Below are 27,425 nucleotides of genomic sequence, written 5' to 3' on the forward strand. Positions count from 1 at the left end.
CCTTCAAACATTACTACTGCACTACAACACAGTTTATGTTGTAATGTGTTCCATGCAAAACAACATGAAAAAAATCGGGGGAGGGCCATCTAAAAAATTTTGAGCCAGGAGGAGGGACATTGAAACAAAAATTTGAGCGGGGGGGAGGACCCTGGAAATTTTTTTTTGAGCTGGGGGGAGGGCCATGGAAAATCTTTTTAACGGACCTTCTTTAAATTTGCACCAACCATCCCCCCCTAGTAAATAACATACGGTTGCTAAATAGCATGTCGTACAAGCTCCCTTACTGCAAGTGCCCGAGCTGTTTTCATTTTTATTTCATGTTTGTCCCGAGCAAGCTTCGCAACTGCAATGCATGCAGCAAACACAGTGGAAGACCAGTCACAGATATACGTACCCTGCTTTACACGTGCGGCTGCCGCTGGCACTGTTTTTGATGGAGGTGTTTGAAATAGAAAATGGGGTTCTACTTATTCGTTATGGTGTTCGACGGGAATGGTTTATGCTCTTATGCTTCAACACCATTATGTTCTGACAGCCCTGTGTTATTTAAGGGTTAGGGTAGAGGGTCACTGTCAGACCATAGGCCTGTCAAGACATAAGGTGCTGTAACATAAGGGTAACTATTCTCAATACTTTCAATTGAAAAATATACTGTAATCCTTAATTTTAGCTGATTTAACGGCCACTGAAGTCAACAGTTAAAATTTCATCATCGCTAATATTTGATCACTAATATTTGAGACAGTAATGTTTGTTCCCACCGTTAAAGCTAAGTGCCATGACCTACTCCATTTCCCCCCAAACGCTACATTTTCTTGCCACTATATTAAAGTGATTTACAGTACTCAGTAGTCTTAATTGAAGCCATGTGCATGCCTCACCTTTCCCTGGTGTAACTACAATAGTCCAGTTACAGTTCAGGTTGTTTCCATAGTTGTTAGGGTAGTTCTTGGACAAGACAATACCTTCTGTAGCTGTGAGGTAACCACCACAGAGAGCTGTAGAATAAAATCAAATGATTACTCAGACAATGTGACAAATGGATTAACAATCATACTACATGTATCAGGGTCGGTAGTTAGGAGAGTTAGTTACTAGTAGTTAAAATCCTCCCACACCATAAGGTGTATAGGGCGGTGCCCATCCCCGTTTCATTGCACTGTGGTGCAATCACTGCAGCAGGAGGCTAGTCCCCTGGCAGTGGAGTTTGTTTAACTTCCATACTGTTTCTTAAGTATGTACCATTTTTACAAAGTCTGACTCAATGCGCCTCTTGTCCAGGGGTGTCCTACCCGGGAGTTGAACTCGAGCCTTCTGGTTCCAAGTAATAGCAGATGTGGTAAGTTACAGAAGCGCAGACCACTACACCACAGGGACACCCCCTCGGTAGTCTAAGGAATGCTCTTTTAAATTTTTCTTTTTTTAATTTCAGCCGAAGTCATCCGACAAAAACAGTTTAACAAATTGATGTAAAACTGAAATGCATGATCAGGACATCGGTATTCTTAACATCAGATATACATTGTACAGGTATATTCAATTTCATCAACTGAACAAAGAAGTACAACGCTTACTCCACATTCTCAGACATTGTTTTCATCACTTAGATGTCAGATGAATAATGTTATGCTCCTTGCGGTCGACTTAAAGATAAAAGCTAGGGACGGCAGCTTTTTGCTAGCTAAGGGTCTCTCAGGTAACGGGAAAAGTAATTAATTCACATGATCGACTCATTTTTACAGTGTTCTCATTTTCACAGCCTAGTTTGACAATAACATGTACTGCAACTAACCATCACATGTTGGTGTTGGTCCGGACCATGACGGCGTGCTACCCGTCTGACAGGTAAGGGGCGTGGCATCACTGATGACATATCCAAGGTCACAAGAAAAGGTGACGGTATTACCCACATAGAAAAAGTCACCATCACGATTGCCATTGACTGGGACACCAGGATCGGGGCAGGCCATGGATACCTCATCTGAAATGTTAGGAGAGAAGGCAAATACAGTTTATGTACAACAGCCCTAGATTCAAGCCTGATCAGAGATATCTAGCTCTCAGGAGACACAAGTACATCAATATAGTGCTACACACTAGCAAGGCAGTAAGTTAATTGATAACCTATACAAGCAACTACAGTCAGCCAAACTTGATTCTAGTTAGAATCAAAACAAAACTGTTAGAGAAAATGTCTAGTGCAAAAAAACAGTTTGGAGGTCTCATTATGATACCTCCGTGAAACAGTTCTTAATTTTCTTATTTAATGCAAAAAAGGTCCTGATTTGCATAATCTATGGCCATTGATGAGTTCCTCTAAGCACCCTTATACTTATTGCAAGAGTGAAATGCTACATGTGTTTCATAACATTTCCTCATTAGTTATGCAAATGTGCGGTAATGGTAACCTTTACGTCACAAGTATGACAGAAGTACTAGGACAGTGATGACAGGAAATGAGATAACCTTTGATTACTTGTGCAATGTGCTTATAGTCCTATCATGGAAAGCACTGGAATTATACATAGACCATGCAGATTAAGTCTTAATCTGCATAATTTGCATCTGAATTGGTACATCTCTCTCTACCTGCATTCACCAAAATATGAAAATCTGCCGTTCCTTTTTCCAGTTATTATCTTTGACAGATTTTAACAAAAGTTCTGCTGGAATAACAAGGGAACACGGTGGTCAAAATAGGCCTCGTTTTTCCTAACTTGTTTGACATGCATATTGATGAGAAGTCTGTGTCAATCATTCTTGTCACCACTGGCAACAATAGCTGGTTGGTTCATGCCTTTTGAGGTGGGCACTGAAATGTTTTGGTCTGAGCACTGAGCGCAGGAACGAACTTGTCTTTTCATATGCGCAACCCAATTGTTCTCTGATTAGCACATTTAACAATATCCCAGCTTTTATTCGAGTCATTTCCACGCTAAAGCTTCGTGCTGATACAATTGAATCTCTACCTTTACGTCTATATCGACCAGGGGAGTTTTCTGTGATGAACATTTGTACGATAGAATTGCAAGTATTTTGACAATAATGATGGCAACGCTGAGTAGAGGGTCACTGCGTAGCTAGACAGCCCGTCACCTAAATATACGGCCTGTGCCAAGCAGATATACTACTATCATACACATAAGAAATATAACTTCATAAATTGGGTCTTTATATGTGTTTGTTGAGAAGAAAACCAACCAAAGAAAACAACGTAAACATCGCTGACGTCTGGCGACATTGTTTTCCCGACATTTTCTTGGGCGGCGATGGCAGACGGCGATTCAACGCACAGCTTTGTAACGCTCTAACATGTGATTGGTACCGTCTATGAAAAGGAAACTGAATACAGAGATGGCGAAGATATTTCCCAATAAGTAGATGGAGTATTGTTGATGTAAGCGGTGTCGTTTTTTCGCAATGATTTTGTAAGTCAGGTCGCATGTAAGACGTACGTAGGGCTGTGCGCAAAGCGGGTAGTAGCCTATTTCCCGTGAAAACATGAGCTGGGATGCGTTAGATATAGCCCTTCTCACATGATGTTAGAAGTGCACACAGTCAAAATTTTCCGGTCAAAAGAAAGCTATAATATAGCAGATTTCAAGCCTTATCTACATTTCCCTAACTTCATCACCAACTTCGAAGAGAGCAAAATTACCAAAGCGTAATAGGTTAGGCACACTATCTGGCGTAGCACTAAATCAGAAGGTACATTCGTGAAAATGTCTCACAGCTTCTTCCGCATGTAACGCGGAGCATGAAGGGCCCATGAACAGTATGAATATATTTCATGTCCAAATATGTTCTTTAGATGAATGTGTTCAAAATTCATTCATTAAAACATGACCATTCTCTGGCAACCAGCAATGGAGCACCGTGAGTTCGAGCGCGTGAAAAAACGTCATATGTTTGGGCACCCCCCGTTAGTATAAAAGAAGCTTGAAATAAAAATACACATGCAGCCATAACATCAGACGCCGGTCTTTTATTATTGCAGCAGTGTGTGCCAATAGCGCTGCCGGGAACCTCAAACCACCGACAACACCCCAGGTCATCCTTAACGCGAAATCAAATCCCCGCGAACTTGAATGCATTCACAGTAATAAGACAGTGTACAGGTAGAGACCAATCTTTATTGAGTACAGCATGCTGTCTGCCAAAGCGTAATGCCGCCTTTGGAAGGTGTGCATCTCTTAATGGTGCCGACACGCCCCGTGACCCGCTCGGACCTCCCATACGATTCCTATCAACGTGACTGTCAATGGAGACTGCCTTCTTTAAATTTGTTACTCAAAACAGTTTTAAACATATTGGCGGTACTGCGCCTTTACACCGGCAGGTATCGGCTCATTTGTACAGCGTTTGCCGATTTTTAGCGCACCTTTTAAGTCAACTTGTCAAGGATTTTTGAAAAATTTTGGTGCAGTTATCCGGCATTGGTGACAATGCGTGGTGCAGATATGCGGAGTCACTAACAATGCAGTGAATGGGAACCGGTTTGGGATTTTGGGATTTGGTGCAATTAAATGGAATGTGCGTTTATCCGGGGTGCAATTAAGTGGCTTCGTCTGTAGTACTGTTAGTAACAGCAAAGGATGATGGGAGTAATTCACCATGATTCCTAGCAAAATCAACATACTTAAGGTTCCGTATCGGAGTTCAAATCTGACCAGGGTTGAGAGGTCATGATCTGGTAATCCGCCGGAAGTGAGTGGTCATCACCCTGATTTGCTTGGTGATCATTTTTAGCAGATAGGTTTTTTGTATCTCCTGAAAAGCCCGTGAGTTGTAGTATTTGGGGGCGTGGTGAAGTTGGTTCGCCATCAAATCCTTTTTTGTATTAGTCCACGGCAACGGTGATACGTTTTTTTCGTCTGATGATGCAAATAGCAGTGTTTTTAATGTATTTTCACCAAATTCGCGTCATCGGAGATTGCAAAAAATTTTTACATGACTTTTTTATTTTTTTTCATTTTTCAGAGAGTGACACCATTTACTAAGCTTTCTCAGCATATGTGCCATGACCCCAGGAAAACTCGTTTTTCCAAGTGTAAAAAAAATTATAATTTTCGGGTCCAAAATTTACATTTTAATATGGTTTCTACCCAAAATAAAGGGATTAGTTTCTTAAACTGTCTTATATCTAGAAAAGAAAGGGAAAGAAAATTCAGCTATTCTTAGGGACCGTACGATATTTAGCGGGGGGAGGGGTGTTGCGTTGGGGGGGGAGGGTCATGGAAAATTTTTTCGAGGTGGGGGGGAGGGTCATGGAAAAAATTATGGGTTGGGGGGGAGGGTCATGGACTTTTTTTTTACGAATCTGTTGAATTGTTGCGCATAAACATTATGCTGTGGGCTGACAAACTGACGCTGTAAATAGCCCGCTATGCCTCGGGCACAGACCCTCAAAAACAGACTTGGGCCTAGGAGCTTCAGTTGTGACAGCTGTCTTGTCGACCTCCATGCGGATGAAACACACGAATTGCTTGGTTGCCTGCCCCACCTGCAGGCCGGAGTTAACTTCAATGCCTCTCCCGATCTTCTCGTCATTGCAGAAGAAATGCACAGTGACTGTAGCTGATCTTGACAATACTTGTACGGCCGAAACTCACTCGCCGCTACAAGAGTCTCTCGTACAGTTGCTCGAACGTCAGCTCTCCCTGACTGACATCGAGAGCGTACCAAAAATCTGCACTGCTGACAGGATCATCCTGTCAGCAGTGCAATCATTTCTTTTTCTACTGCTGACAGGGTGATAGTGCAAATTTTTCTACTGCTGACAGGATGATCCTGCCAATAGCCTTAGGCGTTTATTTATGCATTTCGCGTGACGAGTTTTACATTTATCTTACGATTTGCGGCTCTTTGGTCATAGTTACAGGAAGTGGAATTCCTTGGGTTTTTTTCTGGGAACAGACCAAAATCAATGTGCGCGCGGACGTCATCCATAAAAATTACTTGGTGCAGCCCAAGGGATATTTGTGTCGGCTGAGCTTAACAGGATATTTATGAATGTAACGTTGGTTAACATAAAATCGCCATTTTTCCGATAATGGTTGATTGAAATCAATCTGGTAGAACAATAAACCAACCTTTTTTCTGTTATTCTGTCAGTATCATGTACAGTATTACCTTTGCACTAATGCTATATATGTTAGATTTTCTCTCTAGTCGTGCTGACACCATAATATTTCAACTTGTAACTACCGTCCGTCGCACGCAGATAAATCAGGAAAATCTAAAAATCTTGAAGCATTATTGAAATGCTATGTCCTGAATTTTGATGAACAAATTTTGCTGGTATACAAAGTACATGTAAGTTTAATGACCCAGGGGCGAAGCCCCCCGGAAGCTCTTGCATTTTAGGCTATTGAGAAGGCTTCTTTTTCAGTTTTGAGGGTCATATTTATGATAATCATGGTAGTCGATCAACTTCTATTCTCCACAGGACCTTGACATACAATAGGTGAAACCATGAAAGACAACTAAGAACTCAGAAACAACAATATCAATAGTATATTCAAGGAGATTTTAACCTCGTTGGTTCATTTAGCTACTCAAAAATATCAATAGTCGATACCAGTTTTCCATCTTTTGGCTGTGTCCGTCTTCTCCGAAGTCGAAGCGCTACAATATCGTCGCTGTCAGAAGTTCTCTTCGGTGCGAAATAAGAAGCGATATTCCTGTTATTCCCACGCTTAAACGCTGACATGTTTCCAGAAAAATCGCCACCGAGGCGGTCGTCCCTCAGCGACGTACATGTACATGTACTAGTAACTCTCTATGCGGTGAAAGTCCCTTTGTCGGCATAATTTAGAGAACCTTGGCCCGTGTTAGAAATCGCGTCACCCCCCTAGATTGCCCAAATATATACGCCGCCGTTCCAGGAAGCCTCCGAAGGAGCCTAGCCGAAATCGCTGTTCTGTGTCAGATTGTAGCTACTACAGAAAACGTGGAACTGAAAGTTCAAGGAACGTAAAAATCAACGGTCGCCAGAAGTTCCCTGGTGACTGCTACACATAGTTCCAACTCACGTATTTTTTTTTCCCCACGAAATTGCCGCTGATTGACAGTCGACAGCCTTTGATGACAGACGGCGAAGGCGCCAGAAAGTCTACTAAACGCCCTGGGAACAAGGAAAGTCGGGGCGGCGCCACAAATTTGTAGCAGCCGAATCGTCCAATCATGGCAAAGCTTATCAATTTAGTTGAAACATTATCTTCCTACTGTGGTAGAAATGAAGTTTCTGTGCATCAATTCACTGTTCTGGATGAAAAAATGACATAACCATGCTCCAGAAATTTGTCAGAAATACAGCTAAAAATTAATTCTATTCCCGCACTGACAAAGAAAGGAATCTTTTACGTTAATAACAGCTTCTGTGTTGCTCAACTGCGGACTGTCAACTTCCAAATAAAGAGATTCCCCGGGAATCTGATACATTTACGGCTGTTCTAATAGTCCGGGTTTTTGAGGGTTTTCCGCAGAATTCCATTGATGCGCTCGTGTGACCCAAAGTGACCTCTTGCGCGCAAATCCAAAATGGTGGGGGAACCGCTTGTTTTCGTCACGCAAAAGATGAAGCTTTTACTGACTTTGCAACAACTGTTGCCCTGCAGGTGAGACGTTGAGAACGCGCTCAACAAAGAAAGAGATTGAGGCCGGTACAGAGACGGGCAATACCTGGGATTTAACCCGAGTTCGTGGCCGCAGCCGGGGATGTCACGGGGATCAAGGAATAGGGGCATACCAGAGAAGTAGCCACTGGTGGCAGGGCGTCGTGCCGGAATAACCGTTTCCATTGCTGACTGCATGCATATTTACAAACAAAATGATAGAAACTTTCCTTCCCGGACAAGAAACAGCATGCTGTAGGCTTATTAGCATATCACTCACTTCCGTCGCCGGTTCTTATTTAGACGAGAAAAAAAAGCCACAGGCCCTCCCGCTGAACGTCGCACGACTGGGTCCGAGGTGGTCGTGACAACGATTCCAGGATTCCCGTTTATTGCCGTTGCACGACTGTTTTGATCATCTTTAGACGGCCAATACCGTCGCCGGCGACGTAGTGACGACATCCAGTCGCATGACTGTATATAATAGTAGGTCTAAAGTTGGCCTTAGTCATTCATCATTTCAAATCAGATCTTGTTAAGTCAAACTATAATTGTGTTGCTGTCGTTCCCCAAGTATTGAAACTGCAATTATCAATCTAAACAGGGTAAAGGGGCAGAAACATATTTCCACTTTTGTTACAAACAGAAAAGCTTCTTTCCACATACAAGAGGGGAAGGCAACTTCAAAACCATTATTCAATATTCATATGTTGCCATTCAAACGACTTAAATATATGTATTATTTATTCTTTTTTACTGATTGATTGTGTGGTAGCATTCCACACTCACTTGCATGAAGATGTACCATACTCTCAAGCTGATATGCAATTTTTACAAGGAAGAACCCCTCCTAACGTACGCATCCCGACTTTGACGTCAGCCTAGAGCACCTGCTTGCGACTTGAAAAGTTTAAAAAGTGCGTACGTAAATAGGGATTTTACGGTACACTGTATCTAGAAACAAACAAACACACACAAACCAAAAACAACTGTTTTCATGGAAGTAACAATATCTCTGTACAGATCTAGAGGACTGATGATTAAACAAAAAACTAACACCGTGACACAAAGACTGTGATCAGAAGGAAAGAAAACTTTCAATATTAAATTCAATTTAACATCTTTAACCTTATCCCTGCTGACATGTGTTGTGACCAATATGTAAGTTATTGTAACAAGCATTGCCAAATGCAGAATCCCGTTTCCTTTAGGAATACTGAAGACTTACCATCAAAGGTTGCCCTGAAGCCAGTTTGTGTGACACTGTGATCAGTGGTGAGCTTAAGGTACAGAGAGCTGCCTGTGCTGCTGATTGCATTTGGGGTGATTGCTCCTGTAAGACGCTGTAGCAGTGGTGATGAACCATCTGCTCCATCACGAACTTCCAGAAAATCATAGCCATTCTCAAGGTCCAACCTGGAGAATATGATGAATGTATGCTAGATCATGGTGTCAGCACTCAATTCATTTGGTAATAAACCTTGATGTAACAAATAAATTACTTGAGATTTTTACAGGCTAAGACATAAAATGGTACATCAGAAAATGAGTTCCATGACCCCATACCTTCTCCAAGTAATTGTTTCTCATTACAATGCAAAATCATATAGTTACATTTTTTAGCATAATTTACATTGCATTCAGTGTTTGCTATTTCTGCAGGCTATTTCTAAATATCATGTTCATGCGGTTTATCCTTTGAAACCCACTACCTGCTACACTGTTCAATCTACAACAACCAGTATGGCCTCACACGTCTGTTGACCAAACCTGGTCAACTACATGTACAGGGGCTACCGGGCTATGACAATTACACAAACAAAAAAGACTTAGTATTTGAGGCACTTCAAATTATTTATTCCACAAAATGATTTGATGGCTCTTCCAGTCAAACCACCCCAGACCTCCCTCTATGTTTCTAAACACCTCTGTTACTCCAATCCTAAGATAAGTTCATGACCTCTAACCTCCCCAAGCTCTATAACTTATTAAGTTTATGTTTATTCATTGTGAATTTGATATTGATTGACCTACTCTATGTACAAAATGTGAATGTTTTGATATAGAATTGCATTATCTATAATGAGAATTCTGAGTGTATAATTATGTAATCTTAAGCCTAAGTCATAAGTGAAAGTTGAACTGATGTACATGTACTAAATAATATAGCACCCAATACCAGCAATGCTGCCTGGACTGACCATTGTATTGCCTTGTTGCAATTTTGATAAATAAATAAATATCAAATGCTGATTCCCATACCTTTCAAATTGGATCTGTACCACAGCGCCCCTGGGTGAGGTGATTACCCATTCACAGTTCAGGTTGTTTCCATACTGACCAGGGTAACCAGGAGACTGGATGGTTCCTGAGGACTCCGTGCGCTGACCGCCACAAGCAGCTGAAGATGTGACAGTTGATAATGCACAACATGGGATTAACTACACAGCTTTCCAGTTCACAAACAAGTGTTTGGAAATCTTGTACCTCCGTGAAATATGTAGAATTTTTGTAAATCCCTTGTTTTATCTTGTTACAGTAATCGATTGAGAAATCATGATGACACAGGCTACTTTGTACTCTAGCCAGAATCCCAGCTGTTCATAATTTAAAACACGAAAAAAACGAAAACACAGACACGCAAGTTGGGTGACCCAGCTCATTGATCTCATTGGTCATCAGCACAGCTGATAATGGACAGTAATGCTCTACTATAACAACAAAGGGGTGTTGACCTGTAATGTTGCAGTACCTGAAAAAGCTGCTAGGGGGCATAAATCACCAGGTATCTCAATAACTACCGGTACCAAATTCAAAAGTGAAGAAAATGACTGAGGATAGAGCAGTATGGAAAAGTGAAGAAAATGACTGAGGATAGAGCAGTATGGAGAGAGTTCGCCAGGAGGCTTACAACTTACAGGCCATTGGCCTAAAGGCGTCAGGGTGAGAAGTGAGAAGACCAAATTCATCTTGAGTGAAACACACAAACAGGTGCAAACACACAAACAGAACCAAAAACAATACCTCCAAATAGAGCTTTCCTCCCAGAGCTACAATGTAATTACACTTTAATTGATGCAATAAAACTTGTCAACCTAGCTATATTGAATATTTTTCTTGTCTTAAAAGAACAATGAATATATATCTACCATCACAGGTGGGTACTGGTCTGGACCACTGCCCGTTGCTCTGACAGGTTACCGGTGAGTTGTCACTCAGTTCGTACCCTGCATCGCAACTGAAGGTGACCTGTGAACCCGCTGGAAAATTGTTACCTGTAACACTGGTCACAAGGCTGCCAAACTGGGGGGCTCCTGGGTTATCACAGGTCACGGATCCTAGGACTGTGGGTTGGAATGCAAACAGGGGCATTAGTAAGAATGATCATTTTAATCTTGTACAATATATTGTTCGAATACCAGCAAAAGTTATCAAGCTTGATAACCTTAACTGATATTAGAACAATGTAATGCAATCAACATGTCAAAATTTAATCAAAATTCTACTTGCCATCTATGTGAATAATATTCTGTACAGTACCATATTCTTGAAATTGTGTTGACTTTTAAAGCTATGAAGATACATTTTGTACTGAAGATACTGTAGATTCTGACTAAACAAACATCTAATTTGTAACATAGAATACCCGAGTGGCTATATGTGGTACCATACATGAGATCGAAAAGTCACAGATTTCAATCCTGGCATTCCTGGCTAGATGTTGTGTCCTTGTGAAAGGCACTTTCCAAAACATTCCTCAGTCTACCCAGGTGTAACATAAATACCTGACTTCAGTTGGGTTGTAAAAGGCGGTGGAAGGAGAGGGATTGGCTCCAACTTCCAATAACATGCCCTAGACACAGTGGATAACATTTTACCCCGACCCTAAAAAAGGCAGTTTACCTTTTTAAATCGTGTACATGTGAACACCTACTTTGATAAGCTGCTTGGAAGCCAGTCTGCTGCACAGAGCCATCTGTAGTCATCTTGATGGACAGAATGTTGGACGTGCTTCTCAGTTGGTCTGGGAGATTTGGGCCAGTAAACCTATTTAGTTGAGTGCCATTGGCATAGCCATCATAGATGTACACAAAGTCATAGTTGGCTTCCAGGCTGAAGCTGTTGAAGGTCAGCTCGATCAGCCGTGGGGTTCCGCTGGACATGGTGCCACCCAGGATGGTCCACACACACTCCGCACTGTTGGGGTAGGAGTTGGGATAGCCGGGAGAGATTATCACTCCTGACTGGTCTGTGTATGTTCCACCACAGGATGCTGATATTGAAAGTAAAAGGAACATACATTGATGAAAGTTAAACATCCAGGTAATAAGATATGCAAGATAACGCTTATCAGTTAGTCAAGCAACAGGATAGATTTTGTCTAATCCATCCAGTTGCTTCAGCAACTGCTATCTGCTATCAACACATATTCGGGTTATCGTCTGATCCTGTTATAACCTTTTACTTTTCATTTTCATATTGCCTAAGAGTGAAACATCATACAACACCATATCTACATTAAGGTCACATTAATGTATTACTCCGAGTGCGGACCCCAAAGAGTAAACGGTTGCATGAACTGGTGTTTTTAGCTGTGATACTTAATTCTCTTTTAGCCTGAGTGAGTCAAACTGATATGAAATATTAGTTTGGTGAAAGCTTCTTTGTAACTGAAGAAGTTAGTAGTAGGCAATGTTCGGCAGCCACACGGTAGGTCGGAGGTTCACAGTCCTTGGTTTTGACTTGTGCGGTCGTATGCCTAAAGAGCGGTAAAGTGCCTTTTGTGGGAAGAGACTTAGTGCAGTTTGTGATTGCCATAAAAAACGCATGGATGCTTACAAATCGTTGGCAATTTTTCTTGGCAGTGTATGTCTACTTTCATAACATATCCCCATGTTGCAATGGCAATTTCTCAAGTGATACCAATTTAGCAAAGGAGCAACCCATCATTTTCCCCTGTTACTGTCCATGTTATAGATTGGGTAAAGGGAAAGACCCGTACCCATATCCGTATAGGTCACCCGGTATACCCCTTTTGGGGCCCCAACAAGCCAACATGCACTGGGAAGTCCTTGCGTAATACTCTGGAATCCCACATTTCAACACGCTTTGAGTAAAACGCTCGCACATTATCGATAAAGAATCGCATAAACATGACTTGTACTTATGTCCCTCATTCATTCAACGATTGTAGAGTAGCATAAATCCTAAAGGTTCATAAACAGCGAGTATCTATCTAAAACAAACCACCGTACAGAGAACGAGACATGGAGGGAGACCTACGAAGCTTATTCATCAAGGACATCTGATTGGTAGGTATTTCTCCAATCTCTTCAGTAATTGGTCAGAGCGTGGGACGGCTGTCACGTGGTGATCTCTCGCTTCCGGTCAGGCTTCCGGCGTGGCATCTCTATAGGCTTACAGATCATAATACACATGAGCACGTTCGTAAATAAAGATAGACTACTAGGAAACTACCTGATGTAAGCCAGTAGTCTTTGGGATCGTCACGCTTGAGACTACAGCCAACAGCCGTACACATAAACTACGATGGACACGGTGGCCCGACATGACAACATGGCCCACTGGCGCGGCAAACCCCGAGTTCCGACGATCAGCCGGCTAAAATTATACATGCCAAAGGGTCCCCAGAAAGTGCAAAATGGAACGAAATGGAACGAAATGAAACGAACTTTTATTTATTTATTTATTTATCAATCTTTAGGGTAGTCCCTTCATTTAACAAGTAACTGATTTCCAAGGGAGCCCTATTGCATAACAAATCATAACAAATCGGGGAGAGTTTGTCTCCCGTCGTCTTCGGTGTTCTCCCTTACTGTTTCCACCCCAACGATTCTACCTACACTTTTGTTGGCCGTCTCGCAGGCTCGACATTGGCCCTCAGAGTTTGCTGGAGATCTCACTGAATTATATCTTCGAGTTCACCATTAAACTCTGAATGTGGCCAACACAAGTCTCTCTCTATCTTATTGGGTGGAATCGGTACGGGATTGCGCTCCTGGCGGAATTCCTCGGGATTGCACCGGAGAGGTGGGGAGCTGGCTCCTCCCACAGCGCGTCAGCCTGCGCTTGCGCACGTTCGTAAATAAAGATGCTTACTTGCTTAAGGCTGTCCGTCATCGCCGACGATGACGTCAATTCCTGTGTGTCCTTCTGTGGCTGGCCAGGCCTATTCTGGACAGGCAAATCCTTCCGCATGTGTCGCATGTGTGTTCACCTCCTGTGTGGCTCGAGGGCTGGTGCCGCTTGGCTCTGCGCTCCTCACACTGGCGGTCGAAGTTGGTCGTGAAGGAGGTGATTCCTGCTGTGCATGCCTCTCGCCATCTGCTCCGCTGCTCAGCAAGTTTCTCTAAACTTTGAGGCTTGATGTTGCATTTTTTGAGATTCGCTTTTAGGTTGTCCTTATACCTCTTTTGCTGTCCCCCAGCGTTACAGTTACCGGCGGAGAGCTCTCCGTACAGGATGTGTCTAGGCAGGCGGTTGCTTGGCATGCGGATGACATGTCCAGCCCATCTGAGCTGCCTCTGGAGGAGCAAAGATTCAATTGGCTCGATGCTTGCCCTGCGTCGAACCTTGGTGTGGGGTACCTTGTGCCACCACTTAAGTCCGAGGATTTGCTGGAGACATCTCATGTGGAACTGCTCGAGCATACGGATGTGGCGTCTGTATAATGTCCATGTTTCACTGGCATATAGGAGGATGGACAGGCATATGGCACTGTACACAGCAACTTTTGTCTTTGTTGTGAGATCTTTGTTCAGGAAGACTCTGTTTGCAAGTCTGCTGAAGGATGTGGAGGCAAGACCAATGCGCCTGTGGACCTCGTCAGTGATGTCGCATGTGGAGTTAAGCACGGAACCTAGATAAGTGAACGTCGGGACGTTCTTTAGTGCTGTGCCTTTAATACTGAATGTGGCAGGCTCAGTGCCAGGTTGGCTCTGCTCCATGGCTTCAGTCTTGCCGCAGTTGATGATAAGCCCAGCTCGTGTGTAGGCGTCATCCAGTGAGTTTAAGGTTATTTGTAGCCCGGCTGCTGAGGAGCCAATGATGGCTGCATCATCTGCATACTGAAACTCAAGCATATCCTCGTGTGTGACTCGTGTGTGGGCTTTCAGCCTGCGCAGGTTAAACAGGTTGCCGTCCAGTCGGTATGTGAGGGAGATGCAGTCTTCTGGGAGGATGTGTTGCTTAGCAGCCATCATGACCGCAGCGATGAAAAGATTGAAGATACGGGAGCAATGACACACCCTTGCCTAACACCTGTGCCGACTTCGAAGGGGTCCGATTTCCCTCCTCCACCCAGCACCCTTACCATGGCTCCTTCGTGCAGGGCTTTCATTACAGCCAGGAACTTGTCAGGGCAGCCGAATCTCCTAAGCACCTCCCACAGTAACGGCCTGTTCACAGTGTCAAATGCCTTAGTTAGGTCAACAAAGACCAGATAGAGATTTTGGTGCTGCTCTCTGCACTTCTCCTGTACCTGTCTGATGGTGAAGATCATGTCCGTGGTGCTACGGTCCTTACGAAATCCACATTGACTCTCGGGGAGGACCTCCTCTGCCACGGCCTCGATGAGTCTGAGGAGCATTATCCTGGTGAGCACTTTACCCGCACTAGACAGGAGAGAAATGCCACGACTGTTGCTACATGTTGCTCTATCGCCCTTTCTCTTGTAGATGCTGATGAGGTTTGCATCTTTCCACTGCTGTGGGACACAGCCTGAGTTCCAAGCGGCAACTACAAAGGAATGGAGGCTATGGGTAACTGCTTCCCCGCCGTGCCGTAGGACTTCACCGGGTATCTCGTCAGGGCCTGCTGCCTTGTTGTACTTGAGAGAGTTTAGTGAAGCCTGTACTTCCTCAAGTGTGGGGAGGTTGTCTAAGCTTTCCATGACTGGTAGCCTTGGGATGTTGTCGAGGATGGTATCGTCTACTTCAGAGGGCCTGTTTAAGAGTTGCCTGTAGAGTGGATCATGAATAGGCCTTTTAACATCCAAAAACTTTAACCAAAAGTTGGCACACTTCTGCGCACGTTCGTAAATAAAGATAGACTGCTAAGAAACTACCTGATGAACTAAAACAAAATACTTCAATCTGAAATTTAAAATGCTTCCTGTTCGTAGCAGAATCACGCCTCCAGGCGGAATTCTGGGGAATTGCCTACCGGACATGCCTCACCTCCCCCAGAATGCACCGGGACTTAGAACGTCTGGGTGAGTCACTGAGAGAAAAAACTGAAATGTTTCTGTGACTTTTCTACCCACAAATCGGTCACAAATGGCGTCCGGAGCAGGCAAGCGAAAAACCAGGAAACCGGTTAGGTTTCTAGATGACGATAGGGAGTCAGCGACGGCGAAAATAGACAGGCTAGCCGACGAAATCCAATGCCTGGAAACTTCCCTCCGCAAGGACCTGGACTCCCTCCATGGTGCCACTTCCAATGACAGCGTCGCATCAGGCATGTCAGGAGCCTCCGACCGAGAAACAGACGAAGAAAGTGATGACCATCACAGATCAAGGCCTTCTTTGACAGAACTGAGGCAGTTGGCCAAGCTACAGGAACAAGCCTCCCGCGCTCACAGCAGAAACGGCAGCCTGCTTGGCGGTAGCGCCGACAGGGTACATAGCCCCAGGACCAAGCATAAACACGGGCCAAACAGCAGAGGTAAGCTCGTTAGCGGCTTGGCCAAGAAGGCTCACGACATAGTGGTTCGGGAGGTCGATGGGCAAGAATGGCACTGCTGGAAGATTTACTGTTAGAAGTACTGTTATACACGTTCCGGGGCATTAAGAATTTTTATGCCACTGTTACACGGCAAGTTGAGCTTGGTCTCCTGCGTTTCAGCGAACCTCGGATCCTCGAAAGGTTCGCAAAGCTTAAGCTCCAGTACTTGAAGAAGCCCACTGACGAGGATCAGGATAAGCCTTCGCAGGCCCAGAAGCCCCCTCCCAAGGCTCGTTCCGGCAAGGCTCCCTGTTTCAGTTTCCAGACGGGGCAGTGCCCACACAATTCCAACCCCGAGTTGCGTTCAGGGCTGAAATTGACCCACAAATGCAAACACTGCATGAAATGGCGCCCGTGGCGGCCCGCAGATCATCCGGCCTCTGCTTGTTAATACAACGACAAGGCTGAACGCGATGTACTTCAGCAGAAAGCTGATTGACTAGCCGTTCCACCGCCCTCACCTCAAGCTCTCAGTAACGATTCTCCCCATGATTCGACAGCCTTCAAAGGGAACTTCAAATAGTTCATCCTCGTCATGCCCTGGTCAACATGAGCTGCTGTCAGATGCTAATATGCGTTCTTCATGTGGACTGCGCACATCCTCTCGTCTTCTTGGTGCCCCATTCTCACACGGACAGCGCACTGGCGAACCATCTCAAGGTCAAACTGATGCCCCTGGCTTCCCCGGATTGCGCATACTCCCGAACATTACAAATGAGTCCTCTGGTTCAACTACATTCAACGAGCCATCAACCGGTGTGACTGCCCGACATGTTATCGAGCATCAAGACACAACAAATCCTCAGAGCATCTTCGCTGACCAGGCCTGTGGCTTACATGAGTTAGTGCATTCCTCTGGTTTGTACAACTTCCAGGGCCTGTGTGTTCCAGTACTGTCCAACTTGAATATACCAGCGTGGCGTGCTGCCTTATCCCACTATCCTGACAGCATTGTTTGCGAATTCCTCTTATTCGGCTGGCCGGTTGGATACACAGCTCTCAACGCACCCCGCCCAGTTGTACGTAATCATCGTTCTGCCATTTCCTACCCTTCTCATGTGGATTCTTTCCTGAACAAGGAGGTGAGCCTTGGGGCGACACACGACGACGCCAACCCCTTCCTCACACCACTTCATGACCTCACCACTGCAAACTGTTCCCAAGAGAGATTCTGATAGCCGCCGAGTGGTCGTGGATTTGAGTTTCCCGCCAGGGTCGTCTGTCAATGACGGTATTCCCTCCCGAGAATATCTAGGTGATCCTTTTCTGCTGACTTTGCCCAGTTACGCCTCATTCGAGACATTGATACGCCAAAAGGGCCCAGATTGCCTTCTCTTCAAACGAGACTTACGACGAGCTTACCGTCAGATCCCAGTGGATCCGTATGATTATAATCTCCCGGGTTATTCATGGCAGGGTAAGGTATACTTCTATAGCGTCCTGCCTTTTGGGCTCCGAACTGCGGCTATGGCCTGCCAAAGCAGACCAACGCAGTAGCCTACGTCTTCGACAACAAAGGGTTCGCGTGCACGAATTATATCGATGACTTTGGTGGCGCTGAAACGCAGGACTTGGCAGCGACCGCCTTTGAGACACTCAGTCAGATTTTCCAGGAGTTGGGGTTGGACGAGTCACCGGACAAGGCATCTCCGCCCTCAACCCGCATGACATTCCTAGGGTTGGAGTATGACACTCACACCATGTCCAAACAAGTCCCAGCTGTTCGGCTCATGGAAGCCTTGTCAGCACTTCGCATTTGGTCGGGCAAGAGGAACGCGACCAAACAACAAATCCAGTCCCTGGTGGGTCGCCTTTCATTCATCGCAGCCTGCGTCGGTCCCGGGCGGGTGTTCTTGTCACGTCTCATCAACGCCCTACTCAGATTGAAGAGACACCAGCATCGAATTCGACTTAATGCAGAATTCAAGCAGGACATTCAATGGTGGTTGACCTTCCTCCCGCAGTACAACGGGGTCTCCCTGATTCCAGACCCAACACACCGTCATCTCGCCGTGCAACCCACTATCGACGACTGTCTGTTGGGGTGCGGAGGCACCTTTGGGTCTGCGTTTTTCCATTCTCAATTCCCGCCGCACATGCTGCAGGCAGCACACCCCATTGATAGGCTTGAAACCCTAGAAGTGATCATTGCATGCAAGCTTTGGGGACACTTGTGGGCAGGTTGCAGCATCAATTTAGCTTGCAACAACTCGCTCACAGTACAGCTCATACACTCGGGCCACTCAGTAGACAAGTTCATGCCAGAGAATTGATCTATCTTCAAGCTACAAAAGACTTTCACCTCTCCGCGTATCACATCCCAGGCACTAGTTACCGCCTCGTTGATCTATTGAGCCGCTGGCATCTCAACCCCGAGTTCCTGGACAAGTTTCTACATGAGACCGGGGTCGATCTGTCCCAAGAGAGAACAGTAGCCGCACATGACTTTCACATGGTGATCAATAGACGTTGACACGAAAACGAATTGCTCTCACTCACAACGGTACCTCTCTTCCAGGTGCTCTATGGAGGACTCTTGAACAAGACACTCTACGCTCCCAGCAGGTAGCATTCGCCGCCGGCACACACGCGAATCACCAGACCCAGTTCCGTGCTTATCAGCTCTTCTGTGCCTTCTTCAACCTCCCACCGCTTCCCGCCAGTGCACACCAGCTAGCCTGCTACGCTAAGTTTCTCAGTCACTCTCTGACATCGACAGCTACCATCTCCCATTATCTCTCGGCAGTCAACCTCTTGCAAAGGATGAAAGGTCTATACCTACGTGCCCAACCTCCAAGTTTGAGGTTCGACAAACCCTGCGAGGCATCACCAAGGCTCTGGCCCACCAGCCCAGGGTGAGACATCCCATCACACCTGCCGTGTTGCTCGCGCTCAGGCAGCACTTAGACCTCTCACACCCACTGGACATCACACTATGGTGCGCCATTCTCCTCGGATTCTTCACCTATCTGCGCAAGTCCAATCTAGTGCCGCCATCTGCACACAAATTTGACTCAGCCAAACATCTCTCTCGCCAGGATGTTCTCCTCGCGTCAGCAGGCCTCCTTGTGACTGTAGCTTCGTCCAAAACCATACAGGCTCACGATCCCTCTCTCTTGATACCGGTCCTCGCTATCCCCAATCACCCATTGTGCCCTGTGACAGCCTGGTGCACACCTTCCCGGGGCGACCCACAGACCCAGCCTTTTTGCTTCCGGCAGCGACGAGCAAAAAACCCACCATCCTCATCGCCTCCAAGCTCGAGAAACGCATCGCTGCTCTCATCATCACGGCCGGGTATTCAAAATGCTTCCTGTTCCAGTCTACTGTGAATGTTACAACGTTCCTTATATTTCGCTATCTACTGGTATTTCATTTCATAATGTTACATATGAACCGAAATATGTTTTGTTTTGTTCCGTAGTTGCCACTAATTGTCAGTTTTTGGCCGGTTTTCAATCAAAACATCTTGGCGAGTTCCCTCTGTTTACAGTTTGGGTTCGGCTTCTGCCATTATCTCTAGTATGGTGGTACTCATTGGAAAAGTGGATCCGTTAGGCTTATTTCTTTCATAAATTTAGTATAATTTGGATTTTACATCATTGTATATCTGTATCAATTCGTTTTGAAGGTTTTGATAATGAAATTACTCTCAGCGATTCGGTATAACAAAATAGATTCACCGCATTTAACCTACATAACAGTGTTATCGTCCACTGAACTCTTATGACCTTTGTTTGCTGCGGCGCCATCTTGGAAAAATGCGGAAATTTGATTTAGATCATTTATTTACCCGCAAAAAACGTAAATTCAGCCCGGATAATTACATTTTCAAGAACTTAACACACCAGATACACAAACGAGTCTTCTGTTAAAAAGCTGTGGCCGTTATTTCGCCCAGTCCGAATGCTCAGAAATGGCGATGTAGTGTGTAAGACACCATTCTGGAAATACTTTGCATAAAACTATGAATTACTTAATGTTTTCTTTATTCAAAAACTTAAAGTAAAGGGTCCTAGTTGAGTCCGCATTTTGGTGGCGCAGCACGGAAATCAAAAGATTGTGAACCAGGCGTGGGCTCCGAGTTACGGCTGCTGTTGTAAACAAAGGTACGCCGAGGATATACGCTACTAGTACTACTAGTAGTACGCTACTAGTACTACTCTACAATCATTGAATGAATGAGGGACATAAATACAAGTTGTTTATACAATTCTTTATTGATAACGTGCGAGCGTTTGTACTAAAAGCATGTTGAAATGTGCAATTCCAGAGTATTACGCTAGGAGGCACGATTTCCCAGTGCATGTTGGCTTCTTGGGGCCCCAAAAGGGGTATATTGGGTGACCTATACGGGTACGGGTACCGGTCTTTCCCCTACACTTATAGATTACCTTTGCCACTTATGCTGTGTGTTTTTCATTGACTGTTTAGTCCTGGTAATAATAGAATATTGCAATTCTAAGACACAGTGCCAAAATCTCAAAAAATTACACTTAAGGACACATATGCAATACAAGAAAAGAGCTACGCGGTTTGGGGCATGTGATGTCTTTAATATGTGAGTCTGCTCTGTGATAGAGGCTTATTGGTTGTACCAAGACATCAATGGCCAAAGACTGTGGTCTTGGCGGTCACAACACAAACTGCAGTGTAGCATTTACGTACAATGTTGGTAAATTTAAACAATTCTAATCGTTCGTTAAAGAAACGAAATTGCAGCAAGGGCGGGATGGTGGTAACGTTGAGCGGGAGGCGAGCCCAGCCATTCAGAACGGCGGATGTTGCAAGTATGAAGACAACACAAGCGGAGGTCGAGGGTCACTTCCTCAGCGGAATTCCCTACGATTGGTCGACAGACCAATCCTACTATAATTACACTTACGGACACATATACAAAGAAGAAAAGAGCTACGCGGTTAGGGGCATGTGATGTCTTTAATATGTGAGTCTGCTCTGTGATAGAGGCTTATTGGTTGTACAAAGACATCAACGGCCAAGCCGAAAGAAATGAGGGCCCCAAATGTAGTTAGTTGTAGTGGTAATGCTGAATCTAAATTAGAAAGTAGCTAGATATTCGAGTTCATGCAAAACAGTCCAAGACTGGCGAAGGACAGGCCGCAGAACGTCACCGGGCACTGTCGAACAGCGTAGAGTCAGGCCGGAAAGGTGCGTCGGCCTGGAACTCTACCTTAGTACTGTGAAGTGGGCCGTGGGCGGGTCATGGGGATCCTCAGTACGCAGCTGGAGCTGGTCTTGATGCACTGTCAATATGGCTGTGCTAAACTACTCTAATCTATTCTACTCTAAGTTCAATAGTTGCGGCTGTCCGATCCCAGGCTGGTGACGATCTCGCTGCAGGGCGCTGCCGCGGACTCCGAGTCGGACTGGAAAGTAAAGTTGTATCGCCGTGGAGTGGGTGTACTGGGAGCCTTGTGCAAGCTGCTGTGGATGCACATCGCATTCTGGAGTCCGTGTAGGTACGGGTGGAGGGGGAGAAAGGCGGGCGCTGAGGAAGGACCGCTCGTGGAAAAGTTGTTTACGTAGTTCACGAGGGGAAACATGGCTGCCAAAGTCTTGGGCGTCTCGCGAGACCCCGCATCACTGCCGGGAAGTGGGGAGGGGGGCTGTCGTTCCGGTCGCTGTAGACTCTCTATGTGGACGTTATTGTAGCACAAGCTCAGGATCAGGCAGGAACGGGTGTGCAGTCCCAGGATGGTGAAGAAAACTCGCTGCAGGACGTCGCCAAAGATTACGAACAGTGTAGAGACTCAGGGACGGGTGGAGCTCTCGCTTAGAACTGCGAATCCAGGTGGGCAACGTTACTGGGAGTCCATGCACGCTACTGCAGTCGCACACCGCGACCCGGCTGTCTGAGTGCACGTCGGGCCCAACAAGGACGGCAACTCGCAAGTTTCTTGGCAGATTCGTGTGCCTCGGTAGTTGGGGAGCGCCGCACGGTAGGTTGAAATGCTTCGTGAAAGCTCGGGAGGGGAAAACTTCCGACGGAACGTTGAGCGGGGGAGGCGAGCCCAGCCATTCAGAACGGCGGATGTCGCAAGTATGAAGACGGCACGAGCAGAGGTCGAAGGTCGCTTCCTCAGCGTAATTCCCTACGATTGGTTGACTGACCAATCCTACTATGAGGTTTAACGTAACATGACCTATTTATGTGCAGAACCTATTTATGTCCAGTTTGGCTCATGTCCACATGTCACGGTGTATTTTGCCAAAGCCTGTTCTCATGAGCAACTAGAGTTCCACGACCTCATACCTTCGCCAAATGATTTTAACCTTTATGACTGACGTATTAGGAGTGTTTCTCATCAATCATAAATCATACCAGTTGATTGTCTTAAAATATAACATGTCCAAAGTATGAGCTTAACAAATTATGAGCTTAACAAAGAAGGTTATGCTAATATTTATCATCAATTATGCAAAGGAGGCCCTTATTAGCATAATTTGATTCAACGATGCTCACATTCACATAACGTCCCAATGCCACAAAAAAAGGATTAAATGTATGAAATTGCAGTCATTTGCCAGTGTGGAATAATAGAAGTTACTCATTAAGTATGCAAATAAGGCCTACATTTGCATATTTTCTATCTATTAACAGTCCTCTCTTCCTCAGTTACAATTTGAATGGTCATATCATGGAACAAAGCGGATTTTTAAAGTTGCCTCATTAATTATGCAAATTGGAATCTGATTTGCATAATCATCGTCCAATCATACTAAGCATCACACAAGCTACCCACATACCAAATATCATGACCATCCATTAAGGCCATCATGTTATAGTATTTTCTCATTAATTATGCAAATGAGGTCTTCATTTGCATAGTTCATATCAAGTAATATTTCTCTCTTCCTCAGTTACATATGTCACATCATGGAATTTGGCGGATGTATAAACTTTCCTCATTAATTATGCAAATTAGATACTGATTTGCATAAGAAGTGTCTAATCATGTACATCATCACTCAAGCTATTTACCTACCAAAAATCATAACCATCCATCAAGCCCTTCTTGAGTTATTCCCTTTCAAAGTCAGACGCAAAACCTGCTTCTGCAGTTCAAAAAAGCCGCTAGGGGGCCCAAACCCACACCACTTACTCTCTGTCCAAAGATATATCTACCACTCAAAAATCAGTTCCATAGCATGTCCAGAACACGAGATATCAAAACAGGAAGTTCCGCTGCAGTACCATAAGAAGCCGCTAGGGGGCCCAAAATCTCATCGTTTTTAGGTCTCATCAAAACCTACCAACATACCAAATACCAAGACAATCCATCAAGGCATTCTCGAGTTATCCTGTGACACTACAAACAGACAAACAGACAAACGCTACCCTCTGCATAACCTTCTCGGCGAAGGTAATAAAGAACGTCATAAGTATGATCCTTAGCCAGCTCTCTCTTTTATACAAAACAATGAAAAAGGTTTAAGTCCAGCGATATAACAAAATAAACTCCTGAACCAGTAACAACAAGTTGCACGGAATCGTCGTGCATGACGTATTTCATATGTAATTCGACAGCGCGTACTCCATCATGTGTTTCTAACTTACACAATAGCTAAACCTTTCTTTGATATTCAGACTATCCATGGTGATTCGAGGTTTGAAACTCTTACCAGTTTTAGGAAGGTTTGATAAAACCAAGCGACCCCGCACCGGAGGTTAATTTTTGCACGGCAAAACACAATGGCTGTGCGTTTACCACGTGAACGCCATGTGCCGCGCATGTCGTTGAAATTCACAGATAAACGTTGTTATCTTCCATGACGTCAAGCAAGTGATTTGTCTGTAGACTACTTTGGACAGTTACTGTGCATTTTTTTCTGGTCTATGTTCTTCAAGCATAGCGCTAGAAGGGAAAAGACTAAAGTGGACGATAATCGGTTACCCTAGCACAATTCTTCATCATATACCTCAGTATACATGCTCGCACAGCGTTAAATAGGTAGAGAAAAACTTACAGACCAGGCATTTTCTTTTTAGAAGAGCTGATATTTCTGACCATGGGTTTAAAATTTGGCTCTGTCCGCGCGGTTTTAAGATAAATATGTTTTGAATAAATTGGCCGTTAATTGGTCATGTTACATTACCTAAAGCTAGAAGGAAGAGACTCATATGCTGTTATATAACTTTATATAGCAGCTGTTGTTCTTTTCTTGGCTGGTAGAGAGTTCTTGATAAAATGTCAACATTCTTTGGGAAATCACCTTCACAAGTTGGTGTGGCATCACTCCACATCTGGTTGGACTGGCAGATGATAGTGGTGGTCCCTCGCAGCTGGTACCCTGTCATACAGCTGTATGTGATCGTCTGTCCCACTGCAAAGTTACTGTCGTTATCCCTGTTCCCATTGTCGGGCACTCCAGGATCTCTGCATTGGCCTGTAGTAATACCTGGAGAGAGATACAGTAACTTAAAAACTTCCTACCTTCCCTTCCAAGGATTCATCATTGAATACATGTATATATGTGACAACTCCTGCATTGTAACGTTGGTTAACATAAAATCGCCATTTTTCCGATAATGTTTGATTGAAATCAATCTGGCAGAACAATAAACCAGCCTTTTTTCTGTTATTCTGTCAGTATCATGTATAACCTTTGCACTAATGCTATATATGTTAGATTTTCTCTCTAGTCGTGCTGACACCATAATATTTCAAATTGAAAGTAACGTCCGCCGCACGCAGAATGACAGTGCTCTTGGACAGGTGTGAACATTATTCCGGGAGTGAAGATTCGTCATTAATATATGCCGCTAATTAGCTTTTATACAGCAGCTGTTGTGCCCATCTTGACTTGAAGAGAGTGCCAAAGTCATATAAATGTGACCAAAGAAAAATAAATACACGACAAAACGGTCGTACCACACACATCAGGCCTTTGGTAACAACCCGTTTGTTGAGTCGGTAGAACGTCACTCAAAGTCGACATCCACCGTTATGGCAACGTGTATATTATTCATGGAAAGTTAGCTGGATGCCGTAGCGATGGTAATACTACTATGTCCATGTGTTCCTTGTTGTGTTAAGCCTAGGTTACACATAGCCGAACATGGCTCCCGAACGCTAGCTGACTCAGGTCGGCGGTAGTTCGGGAGCATTCTGACCAGTTTTTGGGCCACGCCTATCTTTGGCGCCGAACATGCGCCGAAGATGCACCGATCATCTCCTATCAATTACTCCCAAATGGGCCCCGAATGCTTTCTAGCTTACTCCCAACCATCCCGACCTCTAGCCGCAGACTGCCGAATCTCTCCTGACTAAACCCCGACCGATTGCAGACCCTCTCACGAATTTAAATGGACATATTCAGCGACTTTCAAGAGAGGGGTCATTTTCGGTTTTAATCAAAATAATCCATTCTATTATGTTGTTAACATCACCGAGAGATCGAATTTGGATCATGGCTAGCTTTAATACTGCTTTTAGTGTTCTTCTTTGTTTTTGGTCGTGTGAAGGTCGGGGGTGATTCGCCCACGTTCCGATAGTAGTCACTTGGTTGAGAATTAGTTAGCAGAGTTTTGTCTACGGCCTTGGGGTGAGTTATGGGTAGGTTGGAAACTAGTTGGGAGTAAGTCAGTAGTGTTTCTGGCGTGGTTAAGGTTCTAATTTTACTACTTACTCAATCCCGAATACCAGCCGAGCACTAGCCGACCGCGCCGAACACCAGCCGAACACCAGCCGACCCATTTCAGACCCTCCGTCCAGAGCAGAATGTTTTGAAATTTTCAAAACATTCGGCTGGCGCAGCTGAACACCAGCCGACTCAGCAGAACGCCAGCCGACTCGGCCGAACGCCAACCGAGCAAGCTCCCGAATCACTCCCGAATCACTCCAACCATGGTCGGGGGAGAGTCAGGAGGCCATGTTCGGCTATGTGTAACCTAGGCTTTAGGGGCAAACTTTGAGGAAAATATCGTCCTCAGTCCACTATCACACGCAACGTTTAGACAAAAAAGTGTTCCTCACAAACCTTTGTCGTCTGCTTGACAACAGGATTCTGGGTAATAATATGGCGGCGGGAAAATACACGTGCCTTAGGTTGTAGCAACAAAGAGGAGTTTTGATGATTCATCACACTTAGAATTCAGTTGCAGGTTAGCAAAAGAGATTGTAATAAGTTGTCTTGTAAATAATTGTGTTTAGCAGGAAGCGGATGTGACATTTGTCTTATAAACCAGCGAACAACCGTGTAGTGTGATTCTCCCACAAAGTCCCAGACTGTGTCAATAAGGAACGGAGAGTTTTTGACGTCACCAACTTCTAATGCATGGTTATCGAAGCTTTTCAGACAGTGTTCTGAATACGTTAGTCTATCCGGATTGCATTGCTGGCGTTATAACTGATTTTGCATCTAGCACATATCCCTAAAATACACCGTTTCTAAAAATGGCGAATTTAAATACCCCGCGAATTTATGTTAAGCAACGTTACATTTACAAATGTAATAGGACAATATACATTAAGAAAATGCCTAAACGTTAGAAATTCTCATCCCTCACTACATACTTAAGTCTTTTGCAAAGTAGATTAGTTTCTTACATTATGGTTATAATGCCATGTTACAAAATATTCCATATACATTGTACCTTGTGCGATGAACTTCATTATTATCATATGATAATTATCAATTTAAAGCATTCTTAAGCATCATCATCAAAGAGAGGTGAATCCAAAAAGTAGTTCATACAGTCTTACATGTAGCTGTAACAAATAAGCATACAATCATGTAAATAATGTATATAATGTATGAGCTGTGTAGTAAAGGACCTTACTTGTGTATGAGAATTGGAACCCATGCATTCCAACACTTTGATCAGATGTAAATCTCAGGAACAACATGTTTGATGAGCTGGTGATAGGGTCAACGCTCTGTGGGCCTGTTAACCTACAAATCAATGGGTTGATGGTATAGATTAGTCTTATTAACGGTATTTCTTTAAATAGCCTCTTCCATTGACACCATGACCAGGTCCCCATAAAGTGCGAAATGGAATGAAATGGAACGAAATGCAACGAAATGGAACAAAAT

The 27,425-nt window shown here is 44.5% G+C and overlaps 1 protein-coding gene across 2 annotated transcripts in view; it reads right to left on the reverse strand.

The window, feature by feature from the left end:
* The window catches only part of LOC136427445 (CUB and sushi domain-containing protein 3-like), a 328,428-nt gene that overhangs the window by 267,716 nt on the left and 33,287 nt on the right, over positions 1-27,425 (reverse strand). For both annotated transcript variants that reach the window (XM_066416298.1, XM_066416299.1), the window contains exons 11-18: positions 27,169-27,281; positions 24,600-24,785; positions 11,554-11,892; positions 10,769-10,963; positions 9,882-10,020; positions 8,848-9,035; positions 1,796-1,984; positions 885-1,001 (exon numbers count right to left, since the gene is read on the reverse strand). In XM_066416298.1, coding sequence (XP_066272395.1) covers positions 885-1,001; positions 1,796-1,984; positions 8,848-9,035; positions 9,882-10,020; positions 10,769-10,963; positions 11,554-11,892; positions 24,600-24,785; positions 27,169-27,281 — 1,466 coding nt within the window. The remainder of the gene's footprint in view (positions 1-884; positions 1,002-1,795; positions 1,985-8,847; positions 9,036-9,881; positions 10,021-10,768; positions 10,964-11,553; positions 11,893-24,599; positions 24,786-27,168; positions 27,282-27,425) is intronic.

This window comes from Branchiostoma lanceolatum, chromosome 2, assembly GCF_035083965.1.
Source record: "Branchiostoma lanceolatum isolate klBraLanc5 chromosome 2, klBraLanc5.hap2, whole genome shotgun sequence".
Taxonomy (NCBI): Eukaryota; Metazoa; Chordata; class Leptocardii; order Amphioxiformes; family Branchiostomatidae; genus Branchiostoma; species Branchiostoma lanceolatum.